The following is a 17,236-nucleotide window of genomic DNA, read 5'->3' as shown; positions in this document are numbered from 1 at the left end:
GCTCATTTACTCCACCAGAATTGGCAAGAAGTCACCCTGGAAACTTAACATGAGTATGCCTAAGCTTCAGTAACTTTTTTTGATATATGTGGAAATAAAGCATGGGAAGAAGTGAGCTATAGTCATTTTTTAAAAGCAGAAAGGAATAATCAACTGAGGACAAAGTGGAGGGGGGAAAAATTGTAAGCCATACAATTGTTTATGCAAGAGCACAAAGATAATTTATTGAGGTGTGCTTTGTTGAAAAATGGAGTGAATCCTAAGGCTGAAAATTTGCTATAGTGGCATTCTTTTTTTTTTCTCCAAGTAGAGAGTAAGAAAATGTTGAGAAAAAAAGGAGTAATTGAGAATAAATGAATGTGATACAGAAATAAGTTTAGAAGAAAAAATACCTAAAACTCAGACCTAGAAATGTAATATAATTAACTTTCCTTTTTTTTTTTTTTTTTTTTTTTTTACTACTTTGATTAGTGAGAAAAGGAAGCTGAGAATTAGTTTCAGTTCTGACTTACTGTAGAAGTTAAGATTTAGAGGAAATCCCTTTACTAAAAGATTTCTGGTGAATCATGTGAAATGATGCAAATCAGGGAAATATTGTATGCAATGTAAAATCAGACTGAAAAACAAAAATATAAAGTTAACAAAGCTGAAGTTAGATGCCACAAGATGATGTTGGTTACCAAACTATTCAATCACATATCTTTTCGGCTAACAAAAAGTGTCCCTATCAGTGGCAATCAAGCTATTGAGTGATTTAGCTGAGCTGTTTTCAGAGATTTTACTTGGCAGTTGGTTGGACCTTATTGTAGTGGCTTTAGAGTGTTGGAAAATGTCTTTAGTGTCAAAAAATATCAACAAAATCAAGATATCTATTAAGAGAAATGAAACCCTGGGGAGAAATGGGGAGATGGGATAACTACTGAAAGACAACATTGTCCTGAAAGTAAATTCACCTTTGGAAGTTGTCTCTCATGGTAGAGAAGGTTATGTAGAGGAGAGACCATAGCCTTCATGAAAACTAATGGACTACATCATTAACAGACTACATTGTGCCACAGAGAAGAAAGTGGTCTTTTCAGAGGTAAAAATGAAATGATATGTGGACTTATTAAATACTGTAACCCTGTCTCTTTAGTCCCTGGAAGATTGTCCTCTGGATGAAGATGACGATGCCTTTCAGGCTCTGGGGGAGGAAGATGAAGATATTGATCAGTTCAATGATGACACATTTGGAGCAGGTGCAGTTGGTAAGGATCACCTCACATTCTAAGCATTCTTCTCTGGCTGAAAGAAGTCACCAATTTAACATCTCTATATTGGGTCTCCGTCACTAAAGCTCTATGTTGCCTTGAAATACATGGTCTTTACTTTTATGGTCTTGGAAAAAAAAGTGAAGGCTCTGGAACAAGTAGAAAAATGAATGAACTTCACTTTTGAACTAGGGCAGAAAGGTGGTAAAGTGGACAGAGTACCAGTTCTATTGTCAGCCTGAGTAAAACTGTCAATTACTAGCTGTGTGACCCTGGGCAAGTCCCTTAAGCCTGTTTGCCTCAAGTTTTTCATCTATAAAATGAGCTGGAGAAGGATATGGTAAGCCACTTCAGTATATTTGTCAAGAAAATCTCAAATGAGGTCATGACCAACCTTAACAATTTTGGACTGAATTTTTAAATAATTAGTCAGTGACCCTTGGAGCTATTTGGACTTCCCCTCTTAGAGTTAAGAAGCAATGTCTACTCATCCTTCAGTTGTGAAGGATGACATTAATAACACAGGTAGAAGGAAATATAATGATAATGACAAAGGTAAGATGTGAAAATAGGTGTAGGAATTTAGACTTGAGGCATTTATAACATGAGTAATACAGATGAAGTGTAGTAGGGTGGCAAATATATACACAGAAGCAGTGAGGAAAGAGGAAAATGTATGGTTATAGCTGAGGCTGAAAAATGGAAGAAAGGATAGTCTTAGAAGATCCTTAAAGATTCTGCAATGTTCTACGGCTTTCAATACAGCTAAGCTTTCTTACAGATTAAACTGAAATGAAGACAGAGGGAAAAGTGATTGAGAATATAAGGATGGGAATTAAGTTATTTTAAATTCCATATAGGACTAAGGAACTGTCCCTGTCAGAAACATAGCAGTGTTCTGAGTACCAGCCAAAACATTAAGAGAAGGGGGCCAAAAGGCCTTCTGGATTGTGCCCATGGTTGTGGAGACAGGCCAAAAGGATGGCATGCTCCAAGATGGTGGAGACTTTGCTGATACCAAGGTGAAAGGGTCTTCGGATAGAGTCATAAGGCAGAGAACTTAGTAATTTTGTCTTTTGTAGGATCCAAGTGTTTCGATTTGAAAATATTTGGTAATTTTTTTGTTACCTTTATGATACCAGCATTCCTAGAAAGTTAGTGTAATAACATAGCACAAAATGTTAACTACTTAACATCTAGAACCATTTTATCCATTAAGAGCATATTCTCTTTTCACCCTTTCATAAAAGTTTTCAATGAGAAGATAAACTTTGACTGATTTGCATTATTATGTCTTCAATTTTAAACCAGCAACCATGGAAAGAATAATCTTTGCTCTCTGAATAACTTTCATTATTGGCTCTTGGCAAAGTTATTTATTTGAAGTGTGCTCTCTGAAGATGGGAATGATGATACTTTGTAAGAATATTTGGGTATATGGTATTTAAACACACACACACTCACACACTTTCTCACTCTATTTAAAATTGTCATATTCCTTGAAACATTACACAGAAGAAAAAATACAGAAAGGAAAGAGAATTAAAATAATGTACTGTGAGGTTACTTGGTAGCCTAGAGAAGAAGCATAACTAAGAAGAATTTTTCAGTTAACAAACTTCCAAACAGAAAAGGATTTTCCTTTGAGAAAATGTTGTGGTAAGGGGAGTAGAATTAAAAATCATAAAGAGTTTGACAAATTTTATATATACATATGCATGCCATGCTACCTCTCATCAATAATGATAATAAGCATCAATAAGCAAATACCATTAATTACAATAATATTAATGAATTCCTTTAGCCTGTTTGTGTTTTGAATCACTATTATATATTCAGAGACAGCCTTTTGATTGAATCCATCTGGCAATATTAGTAACTATGAGTTAGTGGTACCAAATTTCAGACTTAATACAATAAATTATTTTGTTCTGTATAAGTTTTTATGTTATCTTAAGAATAGTAAACTTAGCAAGTAAAGTTTTTAACAAGGCAAAACTTGGATACCAGATAAACTCAATAGAGAGAGTGCTGCTCACTTGTCATTTATTTCCATGTTGAAATTGAATATTTCTTTCCCTTCTATCGTAATAGGTTTGTCTTAGGGACTATGATTAACCCTTAGCTAAGTCTCCATTGCTCCCTGATTATCTTTCTTGCTTTTATTCATTAATGCTCCTTGATCTTTCTGTGTTGACCTTAAGGCCACCTGTATTTACCACCACAGTGCCTAGTGGGATTGTCTGAATCCAAAAGCAGCTAAGAGTGAGAGCCTGGTCATAGTGTCAGTATTTTTTGGTTGAAAGGAAAGAGGCCTTGATTTATGGCAAAGAGGTCAGGCTTTCTCCTCCTCCCCCATCACACCTCTTGTTTTCTTCTTGACTCGCAGAGCCACTTGTGACCTACATGGATTGAGGTCAAACTTTGGCATAACTGCATTCTTTAGGTCATGTGAAAAGTAAAGGGTGAAGTGTTGCCACACAGTGAGTGTACTGGAATTCAAAATGCTACACATTGTGTCTCTTAAGTAACCTTTTACATTTATGGGAAAAAAAAAAGAATGAGAATGGATAGATTATGATATACTGTACAAATATGCCCTTTTGATTCAGGATTAAATGTCTAATTTTTAAAATAGTACTTCTTGACCAGAAGAGTTACCAAACCAGTAATTTTATTCTTTTATTTTTTTAGTTAACAAAAATCTGTTTTGCCTCTCACCAAACTACACCCCCAATTGAAAGAGAAAAGAAAAAAAACAAAGCCTTATAACAAATATGCATTGTCAAGCAAAACAAATACTTACGTTGGCTGTGGCAAAAAATATATTTGTCTCTACCCACATTCCATTTCTTTTATCAGGTGTTGGGTAGCATACTTTATCATTAGTCCCCTGGAATCATAAACTAATAGTTTAAAAGGTTAATATTCCTGCTTTCTTTCTTTGGTATCTAAAAAGAAGAAGTAGGCTCTTAGTGGGGGAAATGGCAAGTAAGGAAATGTGCAGTAATACTCCTCATGCTGAAGGAAGCCTGGCCTGAAATAATACATTATTTACACAACCATCTGTGTTCAAGACTGTCTTTCCTGTAAATGTTAAAACCAAAACATAGCTCATTAATACCATGAAAATTTTTAGAATTTGTTGGTGATTAAAGATTTTTTTTTCTATAAAAAGGAAAATGATATGCCCTTTATTCTGATAAAGAAGGAGTTATTGGGCATGGAAGGGAATCCAGTATGAGAAAGCACCTACAAATTTATATGCTTCTATAATCATATTTGGTTTTATCTTCTACATCTGCCATCACTGGTGCAAGAATGGACCACTATTCAAGGTCAGGGAAAGTCCTTTGTTTCCTAATTAATTAAATGTTTCCAGAGCTATAGAACCCAGCATCTGGTGGGTAACAGAAATATATAGTTTTCCCATAGTTAGAAGATAAGGGAAATTATTTATTCCAACCATTGGTTTGCCATTAGGAAGATGAATATAAGCATTTGTTTTATTTTTGTTTGCAATGTTGAATTTTATATTAGGCCATAATCAGTGCTTTAAGAAAATGCAAAAGAAGGGAGGAGAAAAGTTAAGCTAGAGTCTTGCTACATCACAGAAATTTAGAGTTGGAAGGAACCTCAAAGTCCAAACTGTTCCTAAACACAAACTCTGCAGCTACTCAAAAGTGGTCAGCTAGCCCTTCTTGATGGCCTCCAGGGAGGAGGAGCACAGTCCTTCTGCCAAGCCTGAACTTTCCTCTTCAGTGTCCACCCATTCATTGTTCAGGACTCTGGGGCAAAGTAGAATGAAGGCAATTCCTCCCCCCCCCCCCCCCCAATAGCTTTCTAAATGTTTGACTCCCATGCTCTCACTTTTAAACCTTGCTTAACTTACTGAACAAAACCCAAAATCTATTCTTATCCTAATAATCCTTATCTTTCCCAGGCTAAACAAATTCATTTGTCTTAATAACAACTCTAAGACAGAATGGCATGAGCTAGGCAAAAGGGGTTAAGTGACTTGCCCAGGACCACACAGCTAGGAAGTGTGTGAGGCCAGATTTGAACCCAGGTTCTTGCAACTCTAGGTCTAGAGTTTTATCCACTCTGCTACCCAGCTGCTCCTAATAAATCCCTCTTTTTTGTTCCTCATTTGACATGATCTAAAGGCCCTTTACCTTGCTAGGGGAATACTTTACATATCATTGTCCTTCCTGGAATCCCAGATGTGGTCTGACTTATCTCATAGGACAGCAGGTCTTTCCCAACCTGGCCACTGTGCCTCCCTTTGGGTAGCCTCCTGCTGACTCATGTTTAGTTTGTGGTCTAAAAGACCCAGAATTGCTTTGTAAGTAGTCATGCCTCTCCATTCTTGGACTTGAAAATTTTGGTGATAGTGGTTTTGTTTTATTCACATATAAAGATTTATCCATCTGTGGCTCAATGAAAGGATTCCTGGATTAGGAACTAGAACTTGGGTTCTAGTTTGGACTCTGCTTTTTATGTGACCATCAATGAGTTTCTTGTCATTTGTTGCTCTTAGATTAGGAGCCAGGTCTGTAAGTGTTAGTCAATATAGTACTCTATAAGATCTAGTTTCAGATAAGTTAGATCTGTTTCTATTTCTCCTTGATCTGTTGCCATATATAGGCTAAGACAGACAGCACTGATAACACAGATTGTCTAGAGAACCTACAAGCAACTTATCCACATATTTAATACAAATGTGTACAACCACAGAAGAATATTATTTAAGTGGAATTAGGAAGAAACTGCTACTTATCAAAAGCTTTAGAGAGGAAGTAGAGATTTCAGGAGCTTTTGGTGAATGAAATTGAACTTGGCAAATTGGTCTGAGGAGAGAGTTTCTCGTAGATGTGGGAATGGAATGGTTTTATTGGGGCGTATGAGATGTTCAAAAAGACTTGATACCTCTGGGGTAAGGGCTTGCCGAGCCCTTTTCAGGGCTGCTCATTCACCTTTGGTATTCACCTTTCACCTAACTCTGACCTATAGCTCCAAGAATCTGTAGTATGCAAAACCGCTAACACCCCAATAAAATGACCTCGGCAGAATTGAAGGCAGTTGACAAGGTCTAAACCTATCAGTGAGTGAGGGGGATATCTACCTCTAAGCCTGTGAAGAATGTCTAGGAATGGGAGGATGAGAACAATTTGTTCCAAAGGCCATGAAGGCAGCTGAAGCAGGTTCTGTGGAGTGCTTAGAGCTTGGACAGACATAGAATACTCCAAGGTCATCTAGTGCATCCTGGGCCATTGCCAGAAATTCTGATTTTTGTCTTGCCACTGGACTTGGATGACTTTGGAAGAGAATGAGGCTAACTGTACAACTCTTTCATGTTCAAATCACGACATCACCTAGTGATGTCATTGAACCTCTTCAAAAATAAAGGATGAGCAATAACAATTAAAGAAATTTTGGAAGAAGAAAAGAAGGGTGTTTTAGGTAAGCTAAGATGGATGGTGATCAGAGTTCTGATTAACAGAGTGAGCCCCAAAGTCATTGGAGTTGCTACATATGGGGTTAGCAACAAGAAAAAATATCCGGCAAAACTGTCACAGACTGAATAGAAGTAAGGATAGAGCCTGCAAAAGGAAAAGATTTACCCAAGTAAGGAGCTCAGAAGAACCTGGATAAAGATTGTACTTAGAGGAATCAGTGGAATTGCAACGGAATGAAGAAAAAAGAGGCAGAGCTGAGAGATCATAGAAGCACATGGGCATTGTACTTCAGACAGGAACCATGCTGGTGCAATACTAGTTCAGTGTTTCTGGGAAGACTCTCATCTTAGGTGCTACAGAGTCAAGATTCCATTGCCATATTTGAGTCAGACCCACTAGTGGTTGAATCATAAGTCTCAATAGCAGTTTTTAAAGATATTCTCTAAGAATATTACACTTGAAAACCAGGATCTTTCAAAGTTCTGATTTGATCTTGAAATGGGCAGTGGCTTTTGTCCCACCCTTTTTTCTCTCTTTGAAACAAAAATATCACCTTTTTTCTACCTGTTTCAAAAAGATACATGTTAGGTTAGCATGAGAACTCATTCAACATCCATTTATTGTTTGAGGTTCTAGGTATTAGGGGAGGATGAGAGAATTTTTGTCTTCATGAACTTAGAATAGAGAATATATGTATAAGTAACTAACTTTAAGGTTGAATGTTGGAGTTTAATGAGAAATAAAAAGTTCTAAAATAGTCTAGAGCAGTGATGGGCAAACTTTAAAGATGAGTCAAAGGAAAGGAAATGCTCATCTGTCATCTGTTTCTAAGGCAACTCTTTAGAAGTTTTATTGTATTGTATCCTACTCATTGTATTCGACAGATTAGGAATAATGTTGGTGGCAGGATAGAACTTCAGGGTGCCTAATCTAGCCCACAGGCCATAGTTTGTCCATCACTGGTCTAGAGGAGATGGAGACATTTTTTTCTAACTGGAAGGATCAGAGAAGATAGCTAAGAACTGGAAAAGCTAAACAGCATTCCAGGCAGAGAGAATAGTATGAGTAAAGGCTTACACATAAAGAATTTCAGAGAAGGCTTCCATATTAGGACATAGCAATTTAGTTGGAAGGTAAAGTATATGAGTAGTGTGGCTAATAAGGTTAGAAAGATTCATTGTGACCACCCAAATCATGGAGAGCTTCAAATGAAGAGTTTGATTTTTATTTAGTTGGCAAAGGGATCTTCAAAGGTTTTCATGACAGAGCTTTTGCTTAGGAAGATTAATCTGCTAACAGTAATTAACTGGCAGTGAATTCACAATTTACACAAGTTATTTTCTCCTCTAGCCCTAAATTTACTCAGGTTCCAGAACTTTGGGATATTTGAGGCCTTGGACTTAATGCACTAGCAAAGGAGAACCCATAAAATAATTACAATTTTGCTCCTAGAAGAGAAGTATTTAATAGATATAATCAAAATATGTAATATATATAGGTAGGTAATGAACTTGCTAATCTAGTATAGGTTAAAGCCAGGCACTATTCTTGGAATTCAAGTTACAAATATAAAGAATTCCTACTTTCAAGGAATTTTCACTGTAACAAGCACATGATCCATAGGCTGTTGGGAATTCTTAGCTCAATAACATAACAAATCTATCCATAATGAATTCTATACAATAATTTCCACTAATCTTAAAGAGTGAAAGCACACTCTGTGTTCCTTTTGCTTTTGTCTTTGTTATTCTAAGCACTTAGCACAGTATCTGGCACATGATAATGCATCTTTAATTATGCATATTGATTAAGAGAATGACACTATTACCTCTTCTCTTAGACTTTCTGGACTGTATCCACATTGGGGAGGGGGGGCAGGTGAAGCAGAGGAGAGGCTGAAACAGCAAGTGTTTGCTGTGTAGCTCAGCTCCAGCTTAGAGCAGCCCTGGGTCAGCAAGCAAGGTTGGGAAGGAGGTCCCAAGTTCTTCTGGCTACCAAGAAGAAGAGGAAGAAAAATGGAAACAGAGTTTTCAGGCTTCTGCCCTCTTTGTAACAGCTGAACAGGGCAAGAGAATGATGGCCCAAACTCCAGAAGCTGTCTGCTTTTAGTCATACCCATCTCATTCATATGTTTGTTTTCAGCACCATCTTCTTAGAGGGGATACTGAGCTCATGCAAGTTGAAAGCCATGCTCTCAGAAGCCAAATTAGAAAGGAATCCAATCCCCGTTAAGTTAGCTCAATCATCTCCTTTATCAGGGTCCATTACTGTATGATTCAAGAAGGTCCTGCTCTCACTCTGATAGGAAGCCACCACCTCAAGTTTGACTGATTGAGGAATGTTCCTGTACTAGTGTAGTTGGGGTTGGTGGGAAGAAAGGTTTTTCTACCCTTCTCTTTAAGCTAGAAAATATTAACTAGATCTTAAATACAGCATTGCCAGCACATCATGATAGTATATAGGAGGGATTAAAGGCAAATTATTTATGAGTGTGTTATAATGAAAATGTAAGAGGGAAAAGGGGTTTTTGGTTGGACATACTAATATTTAAAGGTGTGGTCGCCAAGGAACTGAATAAATACCAATTCCTAAAATGATTTTAGTAATTTATTTACAAAATATAGGAGAGAGCGGAAATAGAGAGATGAGAAGAGGGTAGAGTAAGAGATTTGTATTCAAGTCTGGGCTTTACTTGGCAGGGCTCCAGAGGCCCAACCAGAGCCTAAAAGTCAATTAACAAGGGGTTTAGCCACAAGGGCTTCTCCCAATCAAGGGAGCCTCCCAGACGCTAGTACCTCCTGGGAGGTTAAAGGAGTCAGCCTTCTTCACTCACCACATGTAGTTCTAAGAGAGAGATTTAAGAGCAGTCTCACCAAGGTCTCAGGGTCCCAGATCCAGGGCTCCTCCATGTCCAAGCAAGAACCAGAAGAGAGCTCCTCTCCAGATCCAAGAAACCAACTAGAAGAACCAAGCTGAACTCACTGAACTCTTTCTTAAAGGGGCTTCTTTTGCGTCACTTCCTGTGCCTTCCTCCTAGTTTACGTATCCAATCACAACAGATGCTTTTCTTAGGACTGCCCAAGACCTCCCAACTTGTGAGTTAAGTGGAGTTGTTTACACTTTTGGTGATGTGATAATTAGATTAAGTCTAGATTTAATCACCAAAGGTGAGAGCACCTCCAATTCTGGGAGGTCCTAACCCACATGTGCTAGAGTGAGTGACAATCAGAATCAACTGACTGCCCCCTGGGCGGTCTATGAGAAGTGTCTGTTGTGATTGGACATGCAAATTAGGAGGGAGGCACAGGAAGTGATGCATAAGTGACTCCTTTAAAAGGAGAAGGTCCTCGGTCAGCTGGGAGCTTCTGGTGAAGTAGCTAATGAAGGAGCTCTTCTGGTCTGAGAAGGAGTGGTGAGACCTTGGTGAGCCTAATTTAAATATCTTCGTTTGAATTCTACTTGGTGAGTTTAAAGACTGAATCTTCCTGAACTTCTCTTAAGAAACTTCTTTTAATAGACTCTGTGAATGAATTTTTGCTTCATTCACCTTCAGGCCTCTGGCCCTCTGACTCTGGCTGAGGGTTAAGTAGATCTACCTGGATTAATTAGAGGATTGTAGTAAATTACCTACTGGGTTAGATTCTTATTTCCTTATTTCCTCTCTTCTTAATTGTAAATAAACTTACATAAAAGTCACTTTTGACTTGAGATTATTCTTAATTGAGGATTGATAATAGTTCAATTCTCTGGCGACCATCTTTTAATATATTGAACCCAAAAACCTCTTTTTCCCCCTTACAGTGATTAGATTTGAGAATGGGCAAGGTAGATTTAATTTCATTATCACAAGAAGGGGCAAAGGGGATTGAGAGCCAGGCCTAGGAATGTTGGAGGTCCTGGGTTCCAATGTGACCTCAGACACTTCCTATCTGTAAGACCTTGGGCAAGTCACTTAATCCCCATTGCCTTGCTCTTAACCTTTCTTCTGCCTTAGAACCAATACATAGTATTGATTCTAAAATGGAAGTTAAGGGTTTAATAAATGAATGAATGCAGAAATTAATGCAGACTTAAACTGGGATGGTGGCATTAGGAATCAAGAAGGGGGGCTGGTTCTGAAAAACTTTAGAAATAGAAAAATTCAAAATATGAAACATAGCAAAATTAATTAGGGGTGTGGAGGAAAAGGGAGAGGTAAAAATCCATAAAGACATTGAAGTTTTAGACCTGGGTGATTGGAAAAGTAGTGAATAAGTTAAGGAAAATAGAGGGTGCAGGTTTTAAAGAAAGATGAATTTTACTTTGAACATGCTGAGTTTGAGAGGTCAGTGTACTAGCCTGGTGGGAACATCCAAGAGCTAGTTGACCCTTCAATTATGTTGCTTTAGAGAGAGAGGTTAGGGCTAGAGATATCCCTTTGGGTCTTTTCCTCTTAGAGGTGATAGTGGAAATGGTTGAAGTAGAGGTGATTCTGAAGGAAGAAGAGATAATTAAAAAAAAAAAGAGAGAAAAATTTATAAACCTCAGACTCCCGATGATTTTATAGTATAAATCTATTGTGCTTTCATTAGCTGTATTCTGTCTTTGGTTTCCTTGTAGATGATGACTGGCAGGAAGCACATGAACGCCTGGCTGAATTGGAAGAGAAGCCAGTGGTGGCTGTTGAACAGACAGGCAATGGAAGCACTGATGAGATGGACCTGCTGGGAGACCATGAAGAAAACCTGGCAGAAAGACTCAGTAAAATGGTGATTGACAATGAACTGGAGGACCCAGCTATCATGAAGGCAGTGCAGACCAGGCCTGTTGTGCAGGTGAGTGGATCACCAGGCTCTGAGGGCTTGGAGGTAGATTCTCTCTGGTACTTCCACCTAGACAATGTAATTGAATGATGTCTTAAGTTTTGTAACTTTTTACTGTGCTCTGAGGTTCTTTATATGCTTGATACTAAAAGTGAATAAAGAATAAAAAGGCTTCCACAGTAGGCCTGCCTACATAAAAGACTGAGGGGTGAAATATGTTTTCTTAGATTGTTGAATGCTCTGGATCCTCTTTCAGATGAAGAGAATAAAGCAGCCAAAGAATTCATATTGTTCTAATGTTCCAAAAATTATTCATCTCTTTTCCTTTTTTGTGCCCCCAGCCCGGAGGTCTCAATTCCAGCATTTGGGATGGCCCTGCAGTTCTGAGACGAATACGAGGACCACTGCTTGCTCAGGTAGTGTATGTAATTGCATTAATAATCCAGAGTACACAGGTAGTTTACTATTGTGAAATATATCATTATTTTAGCAGAATGTAGCTCCTTGAGGGCTTGTCCGTATGTCCCCTATTCCTTGCAAAAATCTTTGGCACATGATAGGTCCTTAAAGCTCAATTCAACAAACATTTATTAAGGCATATTGAAACATGAGATGTGGTAGTGACTGCAAAAAACTTGTCTGGTGTAGTATTTGTTCCCCAATTTGAGGTATTTTTTGGTGCCATTTAAATTTAGTTTAACCACTCACCACTATAACTATGCCACTGGTTAGGATCATGTTGTCTCAAAGTGTCTTAGTATCTCTGGAAATTACTAAAGCATTTGCATGTGCAGTTTTCTAATTGCTTTGTTTTTCAATCAGGAAATGCCCACAGTATCTGTGTTAGAATATGCCTTGCCTCAGAGACCCCCACAGGGTCCAGAAGAGGAACGGGACCTTTCTGAGCGGGCGTTACCAAGACGTTCCACATCTCCTGTCATTGGGAGCCCCCCTGTCAGAGCAGTCCCAATAGGCACTCCACCTAAGCAGATGGCTGTACCCAGCTTTAACCAGCAGGTATGTCTCATTCACAGGCACTCAGCCCAGGATAATGGGAATCTGGGCAAAATCATTTAGTGGATTTGTTCTGGGAGGAGGGGGGAAGATTTTGGTAGGCACTAAATTAGAAAGGAAAATAGCCAATTTAGAATAAAGAAGAGAAAGATGCCCCTATCATCCATTGCTGCTGCTGCTGTTATCTTATAATTGAAAACAAATAGGTTACCACTTAATGATATTTTAAAAAATATTTTGGTGACTATCCAAAACACTACCAAATAAATAAAGGCTGGGGGGAATGGGAACACACAGTGCTGTCCACATCCCTTTGTACCCTTAAGATGTCCCTGCTTTCCCTAGAGCCTGTGCAGTCCTGTTCCATAGACTTTCCTCCACCTGAAACCAGCAGCTGAAAAGGAAGGCCCATTTGGAAGGTATGGGGGGAGGGAGGTACTGGTATGGCCCAGCCAGGATTACTTCTATCTGAAACAGTAGAAACAATCACAATGTATCATAAAGCTGCTGAGCATGGAGGCCATATCAGAATATCACAAAGTCTCCAGAATGGGGCTTAGTTAATCCTCCAGCTTTCTTATCCATTCCCTTTCCCTAACAGTTTTCCAAAATGTGCCATCATGGGAGTGAGAATTTGCAAGTCCAAGAATTTGCTAGTACCTCCCTCAGCATGGAAGGGGTGGGGATACTGGAGAATTAGCTAAATCTCCCTCAAATAAAATGGGCACATTATCATTTGTGAGAGAGAAAAGATAGGAGGTCCATTCTTGAACCTGTTTAGAAATAGGGCCATCGATTTCCATTTTACTTCTATGCCAAAATCTAAGGGGAGGGACACTTAGAGTAGGTGAAAGAAACTGACTTGGGTCAAAGACCAGTTCCATGGGATTTCTTTTTTCCCAACAGATTCTTTGTCCGAAACCCGTTCATGTTCGTGCCCCAATGCAACAGCGATATCCTGCTCCCTATGGCGAGAGGATGTCTCCAAACCAGCTCTGCGGTGTTGCGGTATTATACTTGACTCCTTTCTTTGGGATATGTGTGCATGTGTGCCTATGGATATGTATCCTCCACCATCTTCTGCTGCCCATTACCACCGCCACATCCTGAATTTCCATGTGTCCTTTCCACAACCTCTCAACCTCAATTTTTTAATCTTAAAAGGGCCATGAAGCCTCCTACAATTCATGCTACTTCTACTTTCTCTTCTTTATAAATCCAGGCTCTATCGATTAGATCATCTTGCCTTTAAAGCTTTCTTTAACCATTTGCTTCTTTTTTTTTTTTTTTAAACCCTTACTTTCCAGCTTGGAATCTATACTATGTATTGGTTCTAAGGCAGAAGAGTGGTAAGGGTAGGCAATGGGGGTCAAGTGACTTGCCCAGGGTCACACAGCTAGGGAGTATCTGGGGCTAGATTTGAACCCAGGACCTCCATCTCTAGGCCTGACTCTCAGTCCGCTGAGCCACCCAGCTTCCCCCCATTTGCTGCTTCTTATTAAATAAACAGTTTCCCTTTCTATAACTCAAAGTACCATTCTTTCACCATTTTGTTTCTCTGAGGAGATAGCCTGAGAACCTGAGTATCATGTTACTCAATTTATATTATTTACATATGACCCAAGTATGTTTTGTGTTCCTACTGAATGGATATATTTTTTTGATTGATTTTTTTTTTTTAGTTTAGAATAAACTTCAATTTTCTACTTTATTTTCCAGAACTCTTCTCTTTTGGGCCACCCATTCCCTCCCAGTGTCACACCTGTTCTCAGCCCCATTCAGAGAGCACAGCTTCTAGGAGGAGCACAGGTAAGGCTGTGGCTATTCTTGTCTTGCTAGTTTAGGCCTCTCACTTTCTTTTCTAAGGATGTACTATTTGGTCTTTGTTACCTCTGTCACTGCTTAGCATATTCTCTGCTTTGCTTTTCCCAGTAAAGATATTGATGGAGAGAATATTCACTCTTTGGTGGATAAAAGTGTACTGATTCATTGGTATAAGATCCTTCATAGCTGAATTAAAGTTTTTGTTCCTTTTTGTGCCTGCAGCCTGGACGGATGTCTCCTAGCCAATTTGCTCGTCTCTCTGGATTTGTGAGCAGTCCCCTTGCTTCCATGAATCCCAAGTTGCTTCAAGGACGGGTTGGGCAGATGATTCCCCCAGCTCCCGGCTTCCGTGCCTTCTTTGGCGCACCTCCACCAGCTACACCACCCCCAGCCCAACAGCATCCCTCCTGCCCAGGACCTCATCTACAAAACCTAAGGTAACTAAAATATTTCATCTTGGCTTGAGTATAGCATATATATGAACATCATTTGATGCTCACTGCATTTTTCTGGATTGACAGGATATAGCAGTCTCACTTGCACTTAGGACTTTCTGGAATGAGAAATTTAGCCAGAAAGATATATACCATTCTAGCACTTCACTTAAGTGTCAGGACTGCCTTTAGGAGATGAGTATGTGTGATTTAAACTTCAGGGTCTTCCTTTTCAGATGCTTTGATATCACTTCACAACCAAGTCTCCTGAAGTCAATGAAGACGTATAACTCTTCCTTAAAGTGATGTCCCCTTAAAAATTTGAACTAGTTAACCACCTCTCAGTTGAGTAAAGAGCTTGCAGGGGAAATGACTGTCTTGACATGAGAGTACTTCCTATCACTTGGATGATTCAGGGAAGTTATTTTTGTTTTTTTCCATAGACCTCAGTCCCAGATGTTTAGACCAGACACGACTCATCTTCACCCACAGCACCGTCGACTCTTACATCAGAGACAGCAACAGAATAGAAAGTGAGTAACATGTTCTTCTGAATTTGGAGGATGTTAATAGAAGAGTGTTGTAGTGAAATTAGGGAAAGTGGAGGTGACAGGCAGAGAAAGGATTCTTGACAGACCCTGAAGGACAACAGCCATGAGATCTCCGTACCACTCAGTGGACCTCTTTACCTTCTAGCTTTCTCTTACTCTTAAATACCATCAAAGGGTGGGATTCTGGATAGGATAGAATTAGGCAGCTGGGTAAAGTTAGGCAGAGATCAGTATAGAACTCTGTTGGACCTTGGTGGGAGGGAATTCAGATAGTTTATCCCATTCCCTTCCCTTACCTGCCTCAGTTAAATAATAAAACCCTGTTGTTACCTTATCAGTCTCTCCCTGAATCCTTTCTGAGATCTATAGGATTTTAAGCTACTGGCCTAAGCACTATCAAGAACCTAGAAATCATTTAATATCTTTCAATCTTTATACCACCAACCTACTAATAGTCATTTAGCCACCCACATTTATTTATTTATTTTTTTAGTTGGTGAGCCAGGTAGGATTTTCAAGAGATATTTCTACTTTACACTGATTGTTTTGACATCTGGTGAAATGCCTTTGTGAACTTTGTTGATCAAATAACAATAGCAAAGATAGTACTAAAAATCATCACCCTGACACAGCAGTTTAAGGTTTACATAGTATATTACATATGTGAGCTCATTAGATACTCACAACAACTCTGTGAGGTAGGTGCTGTTATTATCCCCATTTTTCAGATGAAGAAATTGAAGCAGATCAAGCTTAAATGGCTTTGTCAAGGTCACACAGCTAGTAGGCCATGTTTTAATTTTAAAATCTGAGGCCAAGACCCTGGGCAAGTCACTTGACCCCCATTGCCCACCCTTACCAATCTTCCACCTATGAGACAATACACCGAAGTACAAGGGTTAAAAAAAAAAAAAAATCTGAGGCCAAGTTTTATCTCGGGCTTCCTGAAAATACATTTTTCCCTTTTGTGCATCTGTGAAGAAAAGGGGGAAGAAAGCATTGAGGAAAGAAGGAAGGAGGAAGTCCAACATGTTCACCTGGACAATACAATATAGGACAGTAAGATTCTTACTGGCTCAGGTATAACCATACTGTGGGCCTTAGTGGGCAGAGTAGTGCTCATGGGTTCTGAGATCTGGGTTCAAATGCTGGTTATAGCACATTTTAGTTGTGTGACCAGAGGCAGATCACTTAACCCCCAGAGACTCACTTTCCTCAGTTACATAAGAATCTGATATTTATACCACCTGCCTTGCAGGACTTTTGTAAGATGAGTGCTCTGAAAATCTTCAAGGACTTGTCTTCTTATAAGAGTGCTGAGCAAGGAATTGGGTGAACTTAGGAAATTTGTTCAGTTATTTAGAAGAAATATTCTTTGTAAATTTGAATCTTCAAAATTATTGTTACATGGCATAGGCTTCATCTCTAATTTCCATAAGTCTTAGTACTAAAATAACATATTCTGCTTTTCCTTGGCAATCTTTAAAAAATATTTATGATGCTCAGGCATTCGGTCCTCTGACTTTTATGCTGTTCTCTGTTGGCTTAGCTCTGTTTCTGGCCTCCTTTCTGGAACCTTGCTCACCTGACTTTCATTTCTTCCTGCCTGCTTGATTTTTGTCACCTTCTTGCTTTCACTGGTGTCTCCCTTCTTGCTGACATTGCCACAGACCCAGAAGAACAGAGAGTATTGTCTATAAAAGTGAATCTTCATTTATGCAAGTTGACATGTTACTTTCAAAACTACTATGCTTCTCCATGTTCTCTTCTGAACTTGCTTTTGTTCCCTTCTGTGCATGTGTGACAGTGTTTCAACAGCTCTTTTTTTTAAACCCTCCTCCAATTAAAAAACCAAGAGAAAGAAGACAACCAAAAAAGCTTAGCCAAGACATCCGAATCCAC

The 17,236-nt window shown here is 38.9% G+C and overlaps 1 protein-coding gene across 1 annotated transcript in view; it reads left to right on the top strand.

Moving 5' to 3' along the window:
- Positions 1-1,021: 1,021 nt before the first annotated feature.
- PATL1 (PAT1 homolog 1, processing body mRNA decay factor) overlaps positions 1,022-17,236 on the top strand; it is a 37,678-nt gene continuing 21,463 nt past the window's right edge. The window contains exons 1-9 of the mRNA XM_044681981.1: positions 1,022-1,081; positions 1,136-1,247; positions 11,309-11,523; positions 11,853-11,927; positions 12,334-12,528; positions 13,432-13,533; positions 14,245-14,334; positions 14,572-14,786; positions 15,227-15,316. Of these exons, the coding sequence (XP_044537916.1) occupies positions 1,022-1,081; positions 1,136-1,247; positions 11,309-11,523; positions 11,853-11,927; positions 12,334-12,528; positions 13,432-13,533; positions 14,245-14,334; positions 14,572-14,786; positions 15,227-15,316 (1,154 nt within the window). The remainder of the gene's footprint in view (positions 1,082-1,135; positions 1,248-11,308; positions 11,524-11,852; positions 11,928-12,333; positions 12,529-13,431; positions 13,534-14,244; positions 14,335-14,571; positions 14,787-15,226; positions 15,317-17,236) is intronic.

Source organism: Gracilinanus agilis, chromosome 6 (genome assembly GCF_016433145.1).
Source record: "Gracilinanus agilis isolate LMUSP501 chromosome 6, AgileGrace, whole genome shotgun sequence".
Classification (NCBI taxonomy): Eukaryota; Metazoa; Chordata; class Mammalia; order Didelphimorphia; family Didelphidae; genus Gracilinanus; species Gracilinanus agilis.
This window is presented reverse-complemented; position numbering and strand designations above follow the sequence as displayed.